The 22,147-nt window shown below is 39.8% G+C and overlaps 2 protein-coding genes across 5 annotated transcripts in view; one reads left to right on the forward strand and one right to left on the reverse strand.

Moving 5' to 3' along the window:
• cpt1ab (carnitine palmitoyltransferase 1Ab (liver)) lies at positions 1-20,177 on the reverse strand. 4 transcript variants are annotated; one of them, XM_027272705.1, is made up of 19 exons: positions 20,045-20,177; positions 13,588-13,752; positions 13,049-13,191; positions 12,066-12,237; positions 11,130-11,231; positions 10,762-10,899; positions 10,508-10,585; positions 9,183-9,290; positions 8,367-8,454; positions 5,884-6,079; positions 5,221-5,409; positions 5,021-5,126; positions 4,738-4,854; positions 4,009-4,173; positions 3,334-3,465; positions 3,056-3,208; positions 2,262-2,375; positions 2,016-2,108; positions 1-1,903 (listed from the first exon to the last, which is right to left on the reverse strand). In XM_027272705.1, the coding sequence occupies exons 2-19, from the start codon at positions 13,726-13,728 to the stop codon at positions 1,820-1,822; spliced, it is 2,319 nt and encodes a 772-aa protein (XP_027128506.1). In that variant the 5' UTR covers positions 13,729-13,752; positions 20,045-20,177; the 3' UTR covers positions 1-1,819. The 4 variants fall into 4 exon arrangements, with proteins under 4 accessions (XP_027128506.1, XP_010731043.1, XP_019134144.1 ...); XM_010732741.3 differs by lacking the exons at positions 8,367-8,454; positions 20,045-20,177 and adding exons at positions 7,792-7,876; positions 17,121-17,265; XM_019278599.2 differs by lacking the exon at positions 20,045-20,177 and adding an exon at positions 17,121-17,265.
• The window catches only part of si:dkeyp-19e1.3 (USP6 N-terminal-like protein), a 21,552-nt gene continuing 19,514 nt past the window's right edge, over positions 20,110-22,147 (forward strand). The window contains exons 1-2 of the mRNA XM_019278598.2: positions 20,110-20,209; positions 20,376-20,428. The gene's annotated coding sequence lies outside the window, so the exon portion shown is untranslated. The remainder of the gene's footprint in view (positions 20,210-20,375; positions 20,429-22,147) is intronic.

A 22,147-nucleotide genomic window follows, 5' to 3' on the forward strand; every position in this document is an offset into this window, starting at 1 on the left:
TGATACAGCTGTCTGACATTCACTTTATTGTTAAAACTCGTTTTGGTATATCAGCTGCTTGCGTTTTAACACATCTTTAAATTAAAAGGCAAAGATATACAGCTTCATCTTCAAACACAATGCAGCAGTGTAAACATGAGGTCTACTGAGATAAAACATCATACAACTACAACATACTGGCAAAGTCTGTGATGACAAAATGAATGTCATGTCCAAACAAAAAAAAGAAAGAAAAGGAAGCATTTTGTCAGTTTCACCTTTTGAATCAGCAAAGCTTTAACTTAGTGATTTACATTTAACCACATTCAGCTGGTAAATAGTTGTTTTTTTTAATAAAGAGGTGAAAACATGGAAAAAATAAATATGATGAGCTAACAACATATACATAATAACAGAAAATGCATCCCCTATACATTACAGTACCCACATCTACACCTCTATATCTGAAAATGACTTCCTACTGTAGTGGAGGGACATAACATCCTAAAAATCGATTCTGCACTTTATCTTGACGATTTCTCACAAAACTTTAAAATCCATCCTGATCTGACTGAAGGCATTTTGTAACTGGTTAGCTTGAACTAAAAGGGCCAGTCATGGTGTGCAGAACAGAGTTAAAGTACAGTTAACCCACTCTTTTTAATAACACAAGAAACTAAAAAAAGTCACTGTCGACCACACGCTGTCAATCAAACTCAACATGTGCAAGTGAGATCCACCTCAGACACACACCGTGTCCTGCCAGTCACTCACCTCCACAGCAAACTCTGTTATACTACCCACCAGCTCATTTGGTCAAATGACATTGTACTGACTCTACTGTTGCACATGTACATACCAGCATAAGCACTGATCTTCCAATGCTGCAGCAAACAGACTCAAGTACCAAGCTGATAAAACCTGAGTAAGAAAATGACAAACACACACAAACACGATCTGTGTTCATCACTACATTGTGAAATCATGGCAGCTAAAAAGAACAAACATATTGACTGTGCACTTAAAAGCAATGAAGATGCATTGATTAGATGGTGGCAACAGCTTGCCTGTCTTCTGTGTTGGAATCCAGAATCACACTGACACACAGTCACTGTCCAAAGATTAATATTTAGCATTCTCGTAATTACAGATGTTTTACTCCTAGAGGCTTCCATACATTTAAATTATTGGGCTCAACTGTTCAGTTGAGCAAATCAGCCTCAGTGGCAAAATAAAAAAATGAAAATACCATATGAAATTAATGGACACCATGCAATTTGCTGCCTTGGCCAGTTAGACATGACTCATGTTCTGCAATTGAGGAGACCAGAAGAAACCTAAAAACAAAAAGGACTCAAAGGATTTTCAACAATGGGACATAAACTGGTAAAAATATTGCACCATCTCTGAACTTAAAACATGATACAAATATTGGATGACGGTACTGAGCAATCCCTCAACTCAAATGACTCTTACTGTGGTAATACAGACTTGATCTCAGATGACAGCAGCTGTTATTTTCTCCTCCCTTTCTGCCCTTTTTACATTAGTGGGTCACTAAGGCACCGGTGTGTACAGTCCTGTAAATAAAACCTTTGATCTGTGCACTACCTGTACCTAATCCCATCTGAATCTCACCATGCCTATACATACAGTACACATAAACGCCTCACACACATCTCGACATTAATATTTCCTTTCAATTATCGTTATTTCTGCGACATCAATTAACTTAAAAAATAACCCCAAATCCAACATTTGATTCTGTACAAGCTTCAGGAAGAATATATGTTTTTCTAAAAACAACTTTTCATGTTTATTCCACCCATGCAGAGGACAATCACTTGGCTTTCTTGTCGAGCTGGAAGAGAGCCAGGATGTCCAACATGGCCTGTCTGATGTTAGTGCCAAAACGGTGGGAGTCCTGGAATAAAGCAAAAATGGTCAAATGTGTCTTCATTAAGAAATGGACAAAGAATAATCTAAATTGTCTGTTAAAAAAAAAAGGGAAAAAAAAGGAAAAATACTGAACTTACGGTTTCTGGGCTTGAGTGTTTGCTAGAGATGTGGAAGTTGATGAGGTTCTCACCAACAATGATGTAGGAGACACCGTAACCATCATCAGCCACCTGACAAACACAGAGTAAAGAAAAATAGATGCATTTTCAACTATATTTGCAAAAAAATGTGTATTTATTCCATGTTCATACAGGCGTTTTATTCCATATTTAAATATGTATATGAAAACAAGTGGACAGAAACATATTAAACTGGTAACTTACAGGACCAAATCCACCTCCGGAGGACACATACTCAGGGTGTTTGACCAGATCAAAGAGCTCAATCTGCTGCAGAGGGGTCTGACTGGTGGACAGCCTCCACGGTTCAGACAGTACCTAAACACAAAGGTGGTCAAAGGTGATTTACTGGTCAAACTCATGCTGTGTTGTGCTTTATGAGAAACTATAAGAGCTTGGGAGAAGTGACATGTCACTCAGTGATAAACTAGATTTAAATATACCATGTCCCGTGGAAGGTAGAGAAATACACTATATGTGCCTGTAAACTTTATGAGCCAAAAAACAAAATCAGAAATAAAACTTAACCAAGAAGAGTTCATCCTGGTTTTAAAAATGCGCCTTTCTAAAACACACAATTTGTTCACTTATGGAGTCCTGAACAAGTCCTGATTTTAATCACCTACCTCTCATTCAGGAGTTACTTGAATAACATTCTTGGAGTAAATTCAAGACTAGGCTTGATTTACCTAGTTAAAACGATATCTGAAAAAAAAAATTCAGCCTAGACCTGCGCTGACATACAAATCTTGGTATTTTAACTGCAAAATTGTCAAATATTTAACAGGTGACCACCTTCAACTATCTGTGTGAAGAAATTAGCAGATTTATGTGGATCATAGCCACTTTGATTCTACCATTTGTACTGCTGTAAGAGTACAATCTCTGGTCTGTGCTGATTCCAAGCACTGACAACATCACATTGGTGGTTGCAATTTATAAAAGGCATTATGACATCTTTTAGAGCGGAGATCTCAGCCTGCAACAACACCTCATACCTCCTTGAGGAAAGCTGAGTCTTCTCCCAGGTATTTGGAAACCACGTAAAGACAGAAAAGGTGGCGATCGATGCCATCTCCTGTCATTGCCAGGCGGTACATGTTTTGGTGCTTCTCTGCTGCCGCTTTGAGCAACTTGAGACGTTCTTCTGTCTGAATAGCACAGGTAAGAGATAAAAGTGAAATATAATGAACAGTTGAAGATTATGATCTGCATACTGGAATAACGATCAACGATGTAATGAGAGGCGTGGTGCGTTGCTGCCATTTAGCCTTACTGTCTCGTCTCTGATCATGGAACGGACGAAGGCACAACCCTCCATCGTGCAGGAGCGCACAGTTTCTGTTCGGCCCTCACGGAACAAACGTGTCATGGAGGCTTCATATGTCAGGCAGAACTTCCCTTTGTCCTGGTGAGTGACAGCGTGGATCAGCATTCAAAAGAGAAACCACAGGAAGTTGTTAATGAGTTAACAGTCATTTTGATACATGACATGTTGATAATTACAGAAAAAATGTTTATGACTTTTGGGAGACTTTACGCTTAGGACTGAATAAATACTGGATATCTAAACTGCAATACCATACCTAAACTGTTAATAGAAGCAGCATAAATGAAGTATCTGATTCTAAATGCTAATTGGTAGTAAGTGTTAAATTAACAAAGATATTTGTTGTGCTTGTGCTGTCAAAAAAGCTGCAAAACTAAGAGGAAAATAAAGCCTCAACCTAAAGCTGAACAATGTTTTGATGAAATCGATTATCAACAATCTTCTCATCTGGATGATATGTTGAGTTGTAGGTTGTGACTGCCCTCTGCTGGAATGTAAGAGTAGTGCAACTGGACTTTATTCGTTATTATAATTATAGCATGCAAAAAAGACAAATAAATAAATGCATAAATGTGTCATTGAGTCATAATTTTAAGAAAACAGTGAGTTGTTTGTACTTACCCTGTAATGTGCCAGCTGTAGGGCGATCTGGATGAAGGCATCAGGACTGGTGCGGCACTTCTTAATCAGACCCTTTCCAAAGTCATTGAAGGGGAAAATGTGAGAGTCCACATCATCAGCCAGATTCCTGGCCAATGTCAGAGAGCTCTCGATGACATCCTGGCACTAGAGAAAGTGACAGAATCCTAAGTTAGACTAAGCACATGACAAAATATTTAGAAAACAACATTCTTATTAAGAAAGATGAATAAAACAAAACACAAATTATTGTAACGTCAAAATATACAATATCCTAAAAGCCCTTTCTCTACATCTTTGAATATAAGTAATAAAATACTGAGACTGATGCACGTAGTTCAAGCTACCAGCAGAGGGAAGCCAATGCCTAAGTAGCAAATCTCAGATATCACCTTACAGCATGTGTCTGTCAATTTGTCTTACTTTTTAAAATGGCCAATCAGACATTTACATCTACTTCACACAGTGATTGGTCAGCTGTACAGAGGTGAGAATCTAAATCTCTAGAGTTTGAACTCTCTGTACGTCTTCTTTGTCATTATTTACCCAACCATTACTTTTTATCTATATAAATGAGTGCACACTGAATGTCTTCTAGTCACCCCCCACATTTGAATAGTTATCACTTTCTCCCCACCTTTCAGCATGGCCACTTGGAACAGTTATGGTCGGACAACACACCATAGGCACTAGTTCTTTTTCCAGCTTTACCTCAGTAGGGATGTCCCACTGCAGTCTCTGAGGACCTGGCAGGTTGGGGTGGGGCTGTCCACAGCAGTGACCTTCCTCAGTATATCCCAGCTTAACAGGGTCCATGGAAAGTACATGCTGCAACAGAGTCAATTAACATGACTAACTCAATTAAACACATGACATTAAATGATCTGATTTTGAATTTCTGTCTTAATAGAAATATTAATAGAAAAATATTTTTTTAAATAATAAACTGGTGCAAAAATGAGAGATTCATTATATAAAATCTACACTGACATACCTCCCACAGATGGCCAATGATTGGAGCATCTGCCCAGGAGTGCTCTGCGTTGAGTCCCATGGTACCATTCTTGAAAACTATCAGGTTAAAGGATTTATCAAACCACCTGAATGCAACAAAGAACAAACACTGTCAGTTTAATTCTAAAAGAAACTCTGTAATCATCAGAAACTAAATAAAGTCAACTTTATCTGCTCCACCTGTCGTAGCACTTTCCGTGGAGCAGGGACTTGGCATAACTGTCCAGAGACTTGACTGGGTTTGCGTTGTCGTAGCGCTGCTCGGTGTCATCAAGGGTAACAAAGAAGGCTGCCTTCTCAATGGCGTCCAGAGATTGCTTATTCTTACCACGGCTGAAGTAGGTTTCACGAGCCCTGGCCCACGGGGTCCTGCAGAATGTCAAATAGAGGTAGGTCTGAGGCAATGCTTCACTACAGTTACTTGTGAAGAGTACATACAAGTTTCACCTCTGTGTGTGAAAAGGAGGATGAGTGAGTTTTTGCATTTTTGTGGTCACTGCCACACCCTTCTCTTCCTTCAAAACAGCCGTGTCCTCAAAGAGCACTTAACATGATCATCAACAGGACTGATATTATTGGCTGATTTTAGCTTTTTCTCAGACATCAGCATATTTGTCTGCTGATGAGTAACAACAAGCTACAGTACAGATATGCCAGAGATATGCTTGGGGTCATTTAAAAAAAAACAGTGTTTCCATTACATAGTTTATCTACTCAAAAATCCCACTCAGTACATACTACATGTCCATATACGTTCAGTATTATTACTTCAGGTTGTGCTACATTACATAATGTTAATTGTGTGGCCTCATCAATACTGGCTGCAGCTCACATGCCACCCACCTTTCCCCTGCAGTAAGTGCAGCTAGTCTCTCTTCTCCTGGCATGGGCTCCGACTTGTCTGCCAAGATCCTCTCCATCTGCTGCTCTATCTCCCGCGGCAACAGCAGCCGCCCATCATAAAACATCCACACCTTGTAGAAGCGGCCCTTATGGTACACAGCTATGTGTTTGGTCTCGTTCATGTGCTGGAGGGTGTCTGGGAGAGAAGTACCAATGGTAAGGAGAGAGAGAGTAAAAAAGGACACCAGAGAAAGAAAGACAACTGGAAAAGTGCTAAAATTAACCTTTTTTTACTTCACTGGCCCAACAGGTAATCAAAGTTCAAATTTGACCAGCCACTCAAAAGATTATCAGTTTGTTTTGGCTGGTATGTAAAGGAAATCTACCAGCTGCTTGTTTAAATTGCATTCAGCTGGTGCTAATTTTTAAGTGTAGTTTGTGTTGTGGTAGAGCTCTGTATAGTTGAAAATAAAATAGTACGGTAAATAATTAAAAAGAGACAGCTGTTCAAATGGGGTGTGGATGTCACAGCATTTCAATGGGAACAATAGACACAGGTTAGTTAGCACTTCTTGGTCTCAGTGTTAAAATGGTGTGATATCCACAACATCCAGGGCTAGATCTTTTTTTTTTTTTTTTGGAACTCCTTGTGGAGTTATATTTATTTGAACAGCAAAAAAACTGAATTCAAAGTAATACTATATGATGGGAAGGGCTATCCAGTGTAAAAACTAAAGCAGGTGGAAATGGGAAGTGCAGGAAGTGAGATGAAAAGGGGAAATGTAATTTTGGAACAGGGCAGTGGTTTGGAATACAATGAAATGAGGCAATGTTTGTTTGAACTGCACTGTGCAACAACCAAGTTAGACCAATTCAAAAACATAACTGCCTCTTTGATATGAAGTTTTAATATTGTTTTGGTGAAGCTCAGTGTTCAAACAAGCACTACTCTTATTACAGACAAGACAAAGGAGAGGATGCATCCAGGTAAAAGCCTACTTTGAACTGGAACTTTGAACTTACCACAGCCCATTATTAAAATGTACTGATTTTGGAAAATTATTAAAAAACAAAAAAACAAACAAAAAAAAAACTCCCATTATAAACCTCCCATAATGTTTCACTAAGGCTCCTATGCGATACTAGGATTAGTACAATTGTGTCTATCTAACCTATATTTCTTTATATACACTTTTATTTTTTTTTAAATTCAGTCACTTTCAAAACACACTAAATCTCACTTCTTTTCTTATAAATTTCAGTTAATTTCAAATTAGCCATTATTTACTTCTGTCCCGAATATCTGATGTCACATGAATGTTCGGATTTTGTCCTGAGGCTTTGAGCTTTGGGATTTTATATTGAACAGGTCCTCAAGTGCTATTTTGTGCATTTTAGAGCTTCCACACTGACTGTGCATGTTGCATATAATTAATTCTGTGATTGAACAACAGCACTTAGTCCTAGGTTTCAAAGTTCTTGTTAAAGTTACTTAAAAACACACTAAAAAAGCATATCATGGCATTTTGCTCTCATAGGTGATTCATTCATTTTAGATGATGCCTACGAGGACCACCTAGGAGTTAAAGTGATAATAGCGCACATACTGAACTGTATGTGAAATAATGGCAACAAATTTGCTTTATAAGTTTTGTATTCTTATGTATTCCGGCCAGCATAACATATCACTGTTTGATATGTCCAGGTCTAACACTATCACTGTTTTGCTTCTTAGACTCAAACATAAGAGTTGAGTCACATGCAAATTAGTCCTTGAATGTGCACACAACAGCACACATGCATTGTTATTTCATCGAGGTCAGATTATTTCTGATTCAAACAAATGGACAAATGTCCCAAGGAGAAGTAAAGTAGGAGTAGTGTGGAGGACACTTCTAAAGACTCTACCTGTGTCTACACCTGGGACACGACTGGTGTTGAACATACGCTCGTATTGGGCTGAGCACATGGGAATAGTGTGTAGGAGCATGAGCTGAAACGCAAAAGGGGAGAGTCAAACACAGAGAGATGACAAACTAATTCTCTAAAATCCCCAGAGAGCAACAGCAGCAGACACAGAGACAGGAGCGCGGATGAAGTGGAGAGGAAACGGTGAGGACTGGTGTGATAGGCAGTCTTAAGGAGCAAGTAGACCCTACAAGGCTGCAAGGAAAGGAGACATGAGTAGGGTCTGGAAGCCAGTGGGCTGCTACCTCATTGCCACCAGCAAAGCCCTGATATTTGGAGATTAATTTACATTTAATAAATCTCTTATTGAAATTTAAATACGTAAATTATATTTCCCAAATAGCCTTAAAAAAACAAAAAACAACAACAAAAAAAAAACTAGCAGGATTGTTTCAGGGCTGTGCTGTTGAGAATGAGCCTAGGAGCCAGGGTTTCCAATGGCTGTTACCATGGCAATAGCTAGGGTCACAGGGTAGGGGGTCAGAAGGCACCGGAGAGATGTGCCCTCCTCTTACCTGTCTCCAAACCAGGGGTGCGGGTGGTGTTAAACATCCGCTCCCACTGAGCCGAACACAGAGGAACCTTGTTTGCCAACAAGTATATCTAACGCAGCATCCGACACAGCGAAGGGACAAAACAGTAAAACAGAGACAACTGAATGTGAGTCTGTAACAGAGCGAGCTCATGCATTGGTGTTTGTATAAATGCATACAATTAGTCTTTGTGAGGGATCAATGTATTTTTATGTAACATGATGTAGAACGTGTGCCAGTATTGTGCAAATGTAAAAAGAATTTGCACTTAAGCGGTGCAGGTTGTAAAGGACTGAGAGTAGAGCGGGAAAAAGGGACACGTGCGCTTGCCAGTAAAATCACCAGCATTCATTAAGCCTTATTCACTAAGCCTTTAGAAAATGCTCGTGATCTCACTTTGCTTGTAAACAAAGCTGTACTTTCGTCAAAACAAGCAAAAAGCACAGAGCGTAGCTCATTCCAAAGTCAGAGTTAGACACAGAGTGAACTGAGGACAACATCACGTATTTACATAACCATTGGTAAGATTGTGGATGACGAACTTACTTTAGAGTACACAAGAAAAGGCTGTGCAGATAAGCAGCTTTCATTGTAAACTTGAAAGATAAACTCACTGAGATAACAGCTATTAGTCAATAAATCATAAATGAGAAAGGTAAACATTTACATGGAATTGGCGTGGTCAAACGTGTAGTAATGTGGTTGACAATCACAGCTTGCACAGTGTCTGCACATTAACTTAACTTCAATAAAATTATTCCCGGAGTGAAACATGGAGATAAGAGGAGCTATACTCACTGGCTTGATCTGAGCTCTGTCCAGTTTCCTCCTGTAGAGCATGATAGCGTGGATCGCATTACCTGCCCTGGCAGCCTGGATGGAGGTGGGGAACACATACAGGAAATCCTGGAAAAAAGGAGATCAATAGTAATAAATCAGTAATCAGTCACATTACATGCAAAGTAGTGCACGTTCCTGAACTCGTCACTGTGTGATCTATCAATGGATTCTTTGTTTGCACATTCAATAGCTATCAATAGCTATCATGACCAGCTATTTCAAGAATGCTGAGTGTCACTCCACTGAGCCCATACCAAGTGTACCTTCATTGACACCAGTGTTTTGTGTGCTTGCCTGCTGGACTCATTCAGGCAGAAACATACAAAGGGAGCTGTTGTGCCAGAGTTCCTCTTATAGACACCCAGTGGTGGTTAGTTATCCTGCTGAGTTCATTGGGTTCATCATTACAAATCTGGCACAGACTTGGAACTATACAACTGCCCACTAAGCAAGGACACATTATAATGCATTGACTGTACGTTTACCAGCCAAGATGCTGAAAATCTCAAGACTGAAGAACTGCAGCTGTAATGATTTCCCCTAGGACACTGTCATAGAGTATAATTCTATACATGGATGGATGGTGTTTATGCTGCCAAGCATGTATATCTTTATCTTACATTGCTACCCAACTGTGCATAGCTATCACAAATGAGAATAAACTAGTGGTACGCCATAAATATACTAATATTATAATTTAGATTTTTGTTTTTAACAAATCTCTCTAATTTGTCTACCACTAAATAAATGCAAGATAAGAAGGCTGAGTTGAGAGGTTAAATTTTAGTTTGGCTGTAGGAGGAAGCTACAACTGTATGTTTGCAGTTTAAGTACAATCAAACTCTCTATTAAGGCCAAGAACTTTTTTGTTATAGATATAGTGTTTTTAGTTTGTATGGCTATAATTTACAATTTAGTCTACGTCTTAGTCTAAGACTTTGTGTTTGGCAGAGCTGTTATGTGTAATGAAGCTGTAATGAAGAGCTTATTATCGGTATATCAAATAGACATCAGTTGGAGGTGACATAGGCTGCTCTGCAGCTTCACTGACAATTGTACAGAACTTATCACCTTTGAATATAATTATCTACTTTTAGGTCAAAGTGCTGCAAAAATATTGAAAGCTTTTGGAATTAATTCTGGTGTCACTAAATAAACAAACAGACACACACACCCTCAGAGAATCAGTCACAACCTACATGAAGAAGCATCTCTCTCACTCTTCTTTAAACAAAGGGCTGAGTCATTGTCTGCAGACAGACAGTCAAGTAGTTATGTCTTACCATGGCGTAGTAGTTGCTGTTGACCATGATGGGTCCACGGCCTCTAAGGTAAATGTACTCCTCCCACCAGTCACTGACCTGTGCAACACGGAGAGGAGGAGCAGAGCAAGGAACAGAGGGTGACACTATTAGAGACCCTAGTTTTTTGCCAGTTTAAAGCTGATTCAAGACCCAGGATAGCATCCAAAGCTGCGACAAAAACGCATAGAAGAGAAAAGGAAAGTGAGAAAAGGAGAGGAATTCCTCTAACTCACGTAGTTGGAAGTCCACCAGGACTTGAGTTTGAGGTACCACTGCAGTCTGGGTCCCAGGTTCTTCTCAAAGTCTTTAGTCAAGCCAGTCATCCGTTCATACTGCTCATCATCCATCAGTGGGCGCACTGACTCTAGGTACTGTAAACACAGAGAAATGCATAATTACAAAGAACGAAGCAGATTATATACACAAGGTGAGAGAAGATAGGCCAGAAAAACATGTTATTACTATATATGTATGTTATTATTGCCCCGACAGATTATGACGGACAGGCAGGAAGTCAAGGGACAAAAGATGAGCTGAAGAAACTGTTGGAAGTCAAAACTTGCTTCTTTGTCTTACTGAAATAACAAGAGGTGGAAATTACCCTTTTGCAGGTGTCCTTGACAGTCGGAACAGGCAGCCGTGGCAGGGAGTTCTGGAAACTGTACAGCATTGGCTTCCTGCCAGAGAACACCTTCACTAATAACTGTAGAAGCAGAACCGATAAGGAAGAGATAACCCAGTTAAACAGCGCTTTGTGAAGCAGCTCATTAAAAAAAACAAACAGAAGAAATGAATGCAAACTAGTTACTAGAACTTAATTCGAAATTCAAAATTGTGATCTATGAATGCAAACCAGTGAATTTTAGTGTGTGAGCTGAACTTTGAGCTAGCTCTTGTGAAGTGCAAGCTTGAACTGCTGTGAGCTTTGAAGGTAATTACCCACCATGAACAGAGTACCGGGATACAACTCACACAGCTTATGACTGCTATTGATAGATAATTTTATCAATTTAAATTAGACACATCTTATCTTTTGGCACAGGACAATCTTGAAACAGGCTACAAGGAGAGTACATTGTTTATGATGTGCCAATGTTTTGCAGAGGACATACAGTACGTAACATTTTTATGCAATTATCTCCTATATATAAAAACTTTATTTTAAAGGCTTGAATATACTGACTGAACAACTATTTAAATTGCATTTATTTCTGCCATATTCTGTGAATAGATCCCCTAAAAATCTTACACACTGGACTGTTGAAGGCAGTTCAGTACTGTAGTATTAGGAGTATTAAAAGTTGCTTTCATTTAAAACATTCACTAATTAGCCAGACTTGTGTAGCCATAAGTTAAACAAATGTTCTTTCTAACTCTTGTTTTTCCATACATCTGGCTCTCACAAATTGCGACAATGTCTTCCATGTGAGGTGGCAAAAATAGCATTCTTTCCTCATGTGGAAATTAAGTGCACAAGGGCATTCCTGTATAAATCTGCTCTTAAGTGAAGTGAACAGAGGAAGATTCATTGCCTCACCATCCACACACGAGTAGACCAGGACACAGAGCCATGGCGTGCACGCATCCAGCCATGCCACGACAATAGGGCCTTTAGGACATTCCTCATAATCATAATTATAGTGACCCACAGGCCTGTGCCCACCAGAACTCCTCCAACTATCTTCTGGCTGTCTGTGGACATATATCGACTGTGGACAGAGACATGGAGAGAAGGGCAGGGGACAGAGACAATTAATGTCAGATGTGGCCTCGTCCAAAGTCAAATTAAATCATGACTGATAAACAATGCATGTATTTTATCTTGACAGAATTCAAACACACACACGCAACAGTGAACCTCTATTAACTCCACCAAGAATGTCTGTCAACAGGATTATGGAAAAACTACTGGCACAATTTTCCATGAAATTTGACTTGTCAACAGTTGGAAAATGTGATATGATACTGAGGCAGAAATGAAATCAGCTACTTTATAATCTGAAACTGTATCTACACCTCCAACTGATGCTGAAGGAGGTACTGGAGAAACAGGCCTACAAGTTTTCTCGTAAATACCCTGTGAAGGACACAGAGTCAAACGCATTCCATCTCCCATGCATTTGCCAAGATGGAGCATTGTCACGCATTTTTAAAAAAAAAATCAGTTAGTCATTTCTCCTGTGCCTGCCTTTTTTAGCAATTCTTACTACAAAACAGACCAATCAGCACGATATTTGTTAAGGGCCTTCCTCTCTACCATGATGCCAGTGGTTATGTCTAGACATGCATACAGCTCTTTCGCATTCCAAGTTGATTTATGACGGCAATAATGAGTATTTCCACCATCTGCTTATTGAAAAAACCATAACAAGCTAACACCATGTCATGCTAGGACAGCACTTTGTGATATATATCTTGTTTTATGTTATATTTTGTTGTGTGTGGATCCCAGTAAGTGTAGATGCTACCTTAACGGCAGCTAATGGGGATCCATAGAAAGAAAGATATCAGTGGGCTTACCTGATGGGTATGTGTTGGCCCAGCTTGGCTATCAACCCCAGAGAGGGATCCAGCATTTGATATTTATTGTAGGACATGTAGGACACGACCACTACCATGAACCCAGCAGGGCTGCCTGGGTACACTCCAGTCATTACCCCATTCTGTGGAAAGGTAAAGCAAATGGAGGGTTTAAAGAAAACATCTGAGTTACAGTGAAGAAAGAATCAAAGGATATAATTTATAAAAATCAGTGATTGGGCTTTGATCCCGCTGACATAGATTTAAGATTATGGGATATGTGGGAATATTCCAGCAGGTCTTGGGTATGAATGACTCTGTACTGTTTGCAAACAGACAACTAGGCCAAAGGCTAGGACAAAGTACAGACAGGAAAGGTTACTATCACTGTTGACTGTCTGTATGACAATTGGTGACCTTCCAATGTGATACTAAATGGTAGACAGCAAACTGTGACAGTAACTCAATCAAAGATAATCAAGATTACCTCTCCCACTGTACAGTAATCCTCTCACTTTGCTCTCCCATACACCTCTCACCTTGAAGCGGATGAACCTCTTCTTCCAGGAGTGGAGGCCAGAGAGGTAAATCTGGCGTAGAGCCTCGTGGCACAGCTGGAGGTCAATGCCATCAGGGGTGACGGTGAACTGGAAGGCCACCGCCTGGTGTGCTTCTGCCATGGTGGCTACTACTGTATAGGGTCACTGAGGGTAAGGAAAGTACAAGATAATAAAGCTTGTGAACTTGGAAGTTTTAAGAGAGTTTATATCAAACATTAAAAGGTGAATGGAAGATGTAGATCAAAAACATCGATCCACTTAATTCTTGCTCTTAAAATCCTTTCTTGTTATGTTATGTCACTGTAGATGACATCACCATGTAGTAAATCCAACACAAAGTTGGGTTGAAGGGCATACTGAACTCAGGAATGATCAGATCTCAACAATGTACTATTACCTCATCTCGATTTAAGGTCTATTTAGGTGAGGCTGTAAATAATTGCTGTTGAGCAAATATCAGAACAGTCTCATATTGACCAACTCCAGTCACACTTCCTTAAACAGTTGTTCCTCATCAACAACACTGCATATTTAGTGGCAAAATTATTACGGAGCTACAATGTGGAAAAAAAACAAAACAAAACATGTTGGATGAGCATACTGTGCTATCCTAGGTCTGCTTTCCTAGTTACTGTAGCCCAACAATCGAAACATTTCTTATGTATCAGCTTGGTCTTTCTTCCAACTTAATTTGGTTTTGAATTTGTCTTAAACCTAAGGACTGAAGTTATTTTTAGTGAAGATTAGTCAACCACAAGACTGCAGCACAATCATCTGAATATGTCTCAGAGAGATATCTGCTTTCAGTGTCATGTGAGCCAGTATTGAAACTTAAGGGAATTTATTAAGACGTAACATTAGAAATCCTAAAAAGTACAGAAGGTAACAAAAGCACCAAACTGACAAAACATTTTTTTTTGTCGTTGGAACTACTGTGAATAAAGGGAGGTCCTTCATAAATGAGCCTGATGAGCATGTTTTTCGTGTTACTATATCAACTTAACTGGTTCCTGCAAGCTGACACCGAAGGGTATGCACTGGGAATGATCACTGAACTGGTTAGGCAGGTAGCATCTTAATCTTATTCTAACGAGAAGCTCCTTCTAGTTAAACGTGTTGACCTTAAGTGACATGTATATAATACGACGTAAGGACTACATTTTAGAATTCCATTATTTTTATTACGATATAGCAAAGGAGGGGAGACAAAGGAAAGCTTAGTAGGAACTGATATCAAGCCTACACAGCTGACATGACAAAAGCTTTACTACTATCACCCCCTGCCCCCTTCAGTGGTAGAAGACTTTTTGATACAAAATCTTCTCAATAGAGAGAGCTCTGGGAAATAATCTTTGATCAAAGTGGAGTCTGGTCTCACAGCACTTACCTGGTATCTGAGACTGCATATTTCTTGTTTTGTAATTCGAAAAAACAAAAAACAACCAAACTAATAAGACTGTAAATATTAAGATTTAATGAGCAGTCTTGTATGATGTAAATGATTGTGCAGCTGGGGCAAGGTGGTTAGCATTAAAAATGAAATCAAGTAAATATACCATAACACTTAAGATGATATGCGAATGAGCCTATGAAGATGTTGCATTAGACATAGACTAGATGTAGAATAATATTTCTTATTCATATATTTTACAATATCATTGATGAATTCTTCAGAATTTTTACTGATGCTTTTTCTCTGGTAAGGATTATACACCCACAACATGACCTGCATTTCTTCATGGTTTGAGGGCAAGAAAAGATGTCTACGTTTTAAATTTTGATAGCAGTATGTGTTAAATACAGAGCACAACCTGGATGATGAAACTCTGGATGTGGCTGACAGGGACCGGCTGTTTCCAGTTGCCTTCAATTGTTGTCGGAAATACAATCTCCACATGAGCATACATGCACTGTAACTGTCTGAAATGACTGGGGATTGCTAAAATTGGCCGCTGATTACACTGATCTTAAAACTTATTAGTCCTATGCTTGGGATGGCAATGCTTTGCTTCATAGTTTCCACTGGCTTGCCTTTCTCTAAGACTACAGCAACGTTTCTTCTGCAAAGCTTCTTGAAAAGCAATGTTTTTTTTGTTTTGTGTGTGTGTGTTTTTTTGCAGAGTCCATTTTTATTTTATTCAACAGGAGCACTTTGAAAGCAGGACACGTCGTTTGTACGTTTTCAGACCTCGGAAGGAGCAGCAGCATCTACAGAGCAGTGTTTCAGCAGCCAGTCCCCTCCCCCAGCTACTTTCCCACATCACATGATCCACCCAGTGCTGCAGAAACTAGGGGAAAGGTCGCAGCGCTTTGCCGCTTAGAAACCGGGTAATAGCAATAGTACTCACAAATCCTCCTATGCCGGCCGGCAAATCAACAATATTTGTGTTGTGTCAGGCCATGAAACCACCAAAACACATGTTTGTTTAGGATATTTTATAATCATTGTTGGTGCATTTCCTACATTTTAAAGCAGCTTCAAAGGCATGTATATCGTTAATTAATCATGCCAACTACCCCCCAGATGTACTGAAGTTAATGTCGCATATCTGCATTATGACTGACCGAAAACGCCACATCATGAAGTCTTTGCATAGCCTTTGCATATGCAGTTTTTTTTTATCCTGCCCACGTGGTCTGTGTGAAACGGGGTCACCGGTGTGCACCACAACTGTGCCAATCAACTATATTCTATTTATTTATTAAAACAGAAATAAATAAATAAATAACCGCTTTAAGTTTGTAGCCATTTGTAAATAAACAAAGTGTGCTCTCCTGTGAAAAAGGACACCACGACAAACCCGCTTTTACTGACCTTCACTGGCTGGTAGGTGCCTTTCACACACACATCTACCTTTTTAAATTTCTCTTTTTACTATGACATATCACAGGACACTGCCAGGTACACACACGCCATTTGTGTTATTACTAAATAATGTAGCTGGAAATGTATTGTAATTGAGCTGCCAGGTGGTTGTAAATGAATGACCTTTACTTGGACTTTTGCCTACATTCGTGTTATGAACAACACAGGAGTGTCAACCTAGGATCGTTCAACACAGGATCATGTGGAAAAGTAAAGTCACAACAGCCATACGGATATTTAGAGGAATATATATATATTCTCACAACCTGCTGTTATGAACCAAGAGTATGAGTCAACAGAGTTTCGACTTTCACAAGTCATGATTTGCATGTAAACTTAATTTCTGACTGAGAGGCCACACAAGCAGGCGAGCCGCCCGGCTGTGTCACCGCGAAACTGAGAAAATAACATGAAGTATGTCATGTAAACAGCACACAGATCTGCGCAAACAAGGAAATGCAACAAACTGACATTAACGCAACTGCGCACAGACAGACAGACAGACAGCGTTTTGTTTGGTTTGTCGAGGTTGTTTTTGTTGTTTTCTTCAAAAAGCCCTGCAGCCATATTTGCACACCTTCCAAACGCGCAGGGAAAGTCAAACCCCGGCTGAGACAAGCACAGGAGAGAGGGAAACATTACTCACCAACCCTTTCTATCAGCCTGAGAGAGCGGAGCTGTCTGTCCTGACGAGGATGTGACACGGCCTGGCTGTCGGCAGAGACTGCTTCACCCCCAGCATGAATGGAAGAACACACTTGTATACAAAGCCGGCCCCTTTTAATTACATAGGGAACACGTCCGGGTAAAAAAACACAGCGCCCCCCTGAGGTATGTTGTAGAATTAAATGTATTGAAATGGAGAGTCATGCTGTAGCCATTGAGCCAACATTTGGGGGACCAAACCTTCTGATGGTCTAAGAAGAATAAAAAACACAGGCTGCTACTTTTCTCACTCACCTCCATGTCACCTGTTACCATCATCACTCTCTCTCTCTCTCTTTTTACTCTGAGCACATGACAGAAATATCACTAGATATGACGTTCATCAATGCATTACTAAGCAATCCTGTATAATAATAATATTTCCATCATCTGACTGGTATTCATTTTCTCACTGCTTCCAACTTAATTGTCTTCTTTGATGGATGTCACTGTCACCCTTCCTGTTCCTCATGACTCACTGTGAATGAAAGCGGACAGTAATAAAACGGCTTGCACCTTTATCAAATAAACACCAATAATGATGAGGATGAATCATAAGAAAACCGATGCGATAAATGAAAACTACTACTGTCTGCATAAATTACACCTGCAGCACAACATGAATGACGCGACTTTACTCAGAGATCACACATTAAAGTGTAACTCGACATTTTAGCCTTTAAGTACCTTCAAGTATTTAAGACATAGAGACCTCCCTCTGCAGTTTGAAACTAGGCTTTACCTTGCTGCCGGTAAACAGCATTACAAACACACCCAGGTTTCTCAGTTGTACAGGGGATGGACACATCATTAAGATAATCTGCACAATCAAATACAGTCCAGGAAACCCTTTATCATGGTACAGTCAGAAATATTACACTAGGGGTGGGATAAGATAAGATTTAATTGATACCAATGTCTTCCTGCTTCTTGGTCAGATTCTTCAACAATTTCCTTGTTGAACTTTGAAACCAAGTGCAGCTACATGGAAGTTATGTATTCATCCCTCAGGTTACACCTATGCATTTTCCTACATAGAAAAAGGCTACTTAGAGAAGGCAAATTAGTTCAAAATCAGGGGAAGCAACATGAGACTAAATGTAGATTCTGACACAGGGTGGCACTGTTGCAGATCAGAGGCCCATCGTCATGCACGGGCAATGGTTCAGTATTTTGATTTTGTATTAAATTGCACTCTGTTCAGTGGTTATGGTCATTAGCAGCAACTGCACTTAATAAAAAAACTCAATGAAACAGCTATCATCATTGTTCCTCTTTTGTGTTACATCCTATTTAAACACGGCTTGAATTCAGTCACTACATCTTCAGTAGAAGACATCCACTGTATGGGTTAAATATTATTAAGGTGACACACAACAGGGCTACAGGGTGGTGCCAACGGGGCATTTTTCTCTTATGAGACGCAGCACTGTTATGTAAACCAAGTGGTCAGGAGTGCAATAAAACATTTCTACAGTTAGGAATTTTTCAACCGCCAACTGAAAGCAAAAGTTGTTTTTACAGCCACTTTCATTTTGAGTAGTTGTTTGAAATGAAGGGCACTTTTCATCACAGATTCATATCAATGATTTAGCCGTTAAAAAAACAAATCATGAAACAGTATATGTTAAGCATCCCTGACATTTGTTGTGTAGATGACCCTGAGGATTTCTCTTTGTTTTTCACTCGTGCACCCGAAAACATGTGTAACTTTGCCACAGCATAATCATACAACACTTTGTCTTTTTGTCTCAGTGGTCTCCAACGTGGAGGTTTTTTCCCCACAGCAGCCATTTTGGGTCAACACAGCTGTTTCTAATGGCACTTATTAAGGTTCTGTTCCATTTATTGCCTTTCCAATGAGCCAAAATGAACCACAGCAGCACCCTGACTCTGTTTGACCTGAATGGAACAAAACCATAATTAGTATCATCGGTCACACCTGTGTTTACCTTATTATTTCATGTCAAAATGGTTGCTGTGTCTATTATGAGGTGTCAAAAGATTATTAATGGGATAAATTGTTACACAAAATAACTACTTTTCTGACTTTTGCCACTCTGTTGTTACACAAAATAACTACTTTTCTGACTTTTGCCACTCTGGCTTGTCAAATACTGTATAAGTTCACGTATATGGGGGCTACAGTGTCAGTTAAATCAATTTTAAATCAATTTATGCAGACATTAGGCAAGGCAAGGCAAAGCAAGTTTATTTGTATAGCACAATTCGTACACAAGGCAATTCATAGTGCTTTACAGAGGCAAGGAAAAACATTGGACATTAAGACAAGCAATAGCAATAGAAATAAAAAATTAAAAAGAGAAGAAAATTTAATTAAAAACATCAGAATGTCATTTAAGACAGCAAATTTGAAAAACAATTTAAAACATTAAACGAATCACTGGATTATGATTAAAAATTCTTTAAAAATACTTTAAAAGAGCTCAGCCATAAGCACGTGAAAAGAGAAAAGTATTTAACCTGGATTTAAAAGTGCTAAGAGTTGGGGCTGATTTCTTAACCTGGATTTAAAAGTGCTAAGAGTTGGGGCTGATTTCATAAGGACATACGGTGTCATGACGGTCATAAACATACATACATCCGATGTCTTCAACCGGGTATCGCCTGTATGTCCAATGTTTATCCAACAGAGGGCGCAAGAATACTAAAGAGATTTCGTTTGCAACCATTAATTTATTTATTTTTTGTTAACATGAGGCGCTAAATACCTGAATAACACGACTGTATCAAGCTACAACGAGCTGTTGTTCGGTACAACACATCTATGTAAAGTAATGGGGGAAAGAGTGAAAGTCCCTCTATGTTTAATGTGAATAAAACACAGTAAATGTGATGGCTTACCGTCCTCTCGGGTCTTTTGCTCAAAGTTTTCGCTCACAGAGGCGCGCGCCTCCCGCCTCCCGCCACTTTGCTCGTGCTCGCGCGCGTGCGTCGGCGCTGTCACTGCTGCTGAGTCGCATGCCAGACAGCTGCAGCCAGCTCGCGGCATGTGGACCTGGGCTGGAGGTAAGAGGAGGGGAGGGGGTGAGTCTGTTTGACCAGCATCGATCTCAGAGAAAGAAAGCAGTCGACAATTGACTACCAGTCGTCGACACGGTGACAGCGTTTCGGGTGACGGCTCCCTGACACAGCCGAGAGAGAGAGAATGAGATTAGTTTGTTTCTACTTGTAGGTAGCTACAGCGCAAAAGAAGAAGAAGAAGAAGAAGGGAAGTCACTCCTAAAGGTAAGAAAGCGACGACGGACTGCTGCTACTACTATACATTACATTTACACTCACTTTACTATTATTACCTCTGGGTGAATATCTTTTATCTATCTATCTACAACTTGTTTTTTACTATTTGTAACGGCACCCCGCGCTTGTAGATAGTGCTGCCGTGTACGGGAAGATTTACGCCGGTGCTTTCTCTCTGGGAACACATACATACATATTACTGTGTGTGTAGGTGTCTGGACAAACATACCCCTCTGTGGTGAGGACAGTGAGTGAGCGCTTCTCTGGGGGACTTTCTGATTTTGCATCACTCTTCACGGGCTTTCCAACAGTTTATTTCACACAGACTCTTAGTTTAGGTTCGCAGTTTTCTAGTATCTTCCTGTTTGGGTTCTCTGCGTGTGCATTCTTAATCTCTTTCAATCTTGACCTCTAGTTTCGCATTTTAATTCCTGTATACATACATAACACATGTGTCACAATCAGGAACCATACATCTGATCGAGACAGGAGATGTTTTTAATTCTGTCACTGGAGAAAGAAAGGGTTTTTATCATGCACACACACACACCACAGATGCTCCAGCATACAGAAGTAGGCCACTTACTGGTCTGTAGAGTCATGCGTGGTCCCCTTTGGAAGGTTAACTGGGTGTCTCACTGGTTCGGATATAGTGGGGGAAGGTTACAGACAGTCTGAGTGAAAGATCTCCATCAGGATTTAGCTCTCATCCTTTGCCAGATGTCTGCTGGTCATTGTTTCACTGTTGTTCACCCCCCCTCTCAGTGGGTTTGTTTTCAGTTTAGTGTAGCAGATGTGCATGTTACTAATGGAGAGTGCACAGTGTCTCTTTGCATTTCCTCATATTTGAAATATGTCAATAATAGGTGTACCGTTTAAGAATTTGTAGGACACACATGATGTTTTTTTTTTGTGAATTAGCATCTTTGCAGTCACGCTTATGGATGCACATGATCTAATAATCTTGTTACAAGTGTACAGCCCACAGACAGACAGACAGACAGACAGACAGACAGACATCTTTTGGCTTTTTATAGCATTCAGTACTTTTTGTTAATGGTCACCTCTAAATGCATACATCATCCAGCAAGCAAGTGTGTGTGTATGTATTTTTTTTAAATTGTTGCTATGTTCAGGGTGTAGTGTGTATGTCACATTGTTTGACACATTGCTTGTGGTTTGAGGAGGAAGGCCTACATCGGAAAGATGACGGCATCGATGATTTGGTGTGACAAGTAGCATGTAAGAGCACTCCACTCATCCCAAAGCATTTCAAATCCCAATGACTTGACCAGCCCATTTAACTAGAGCATTTAAAGATATGTGGTCTGATATACAAGATTCGTCCCCCCTTATATGCTTATGAATGCTTTTTGGATAAGCGTGTTTATAATAAGATTCTTCATAATATATATTTTCTTCATTGCCGAATCAAGGAAAAGCCTTAACTTTGTGCTTTGATGGAGAAGTTTGATCTTTGAAAAGCCGAATCTGGCTGCATTGCTAGATTGAAGAAATAGGTGAGAACTTTTATTTGTTGAATGGATTCAGGCACTTGAACATTGATGTGACTGCCCACTCTGATGCCAGCAGGATGTGAACCACGTGTGAGGCAGAACATGTGAGCCCTTATTTTGTTTTTATGCCCGTGAATGGGATTCAGTCAGAGGCATTAGCCCTTTTTGTGAAGTTCTCTCTGACTTTGGG

This window comes from Larimichthys crocea, chromosome XXI, assembly GCF_000972845.2.
Source record: "Larimichthys crocea isolate SSNF chromosome XXI, L_crocea_2.0, whole genome shotgun sequence".
NCBI classification, from domain to species: domain Eukaryota; kingdom Metazoa; phylum Chordata; class Actinopteri; family Sciaenidae; genus Larimichthys; species Larimichthys crocea.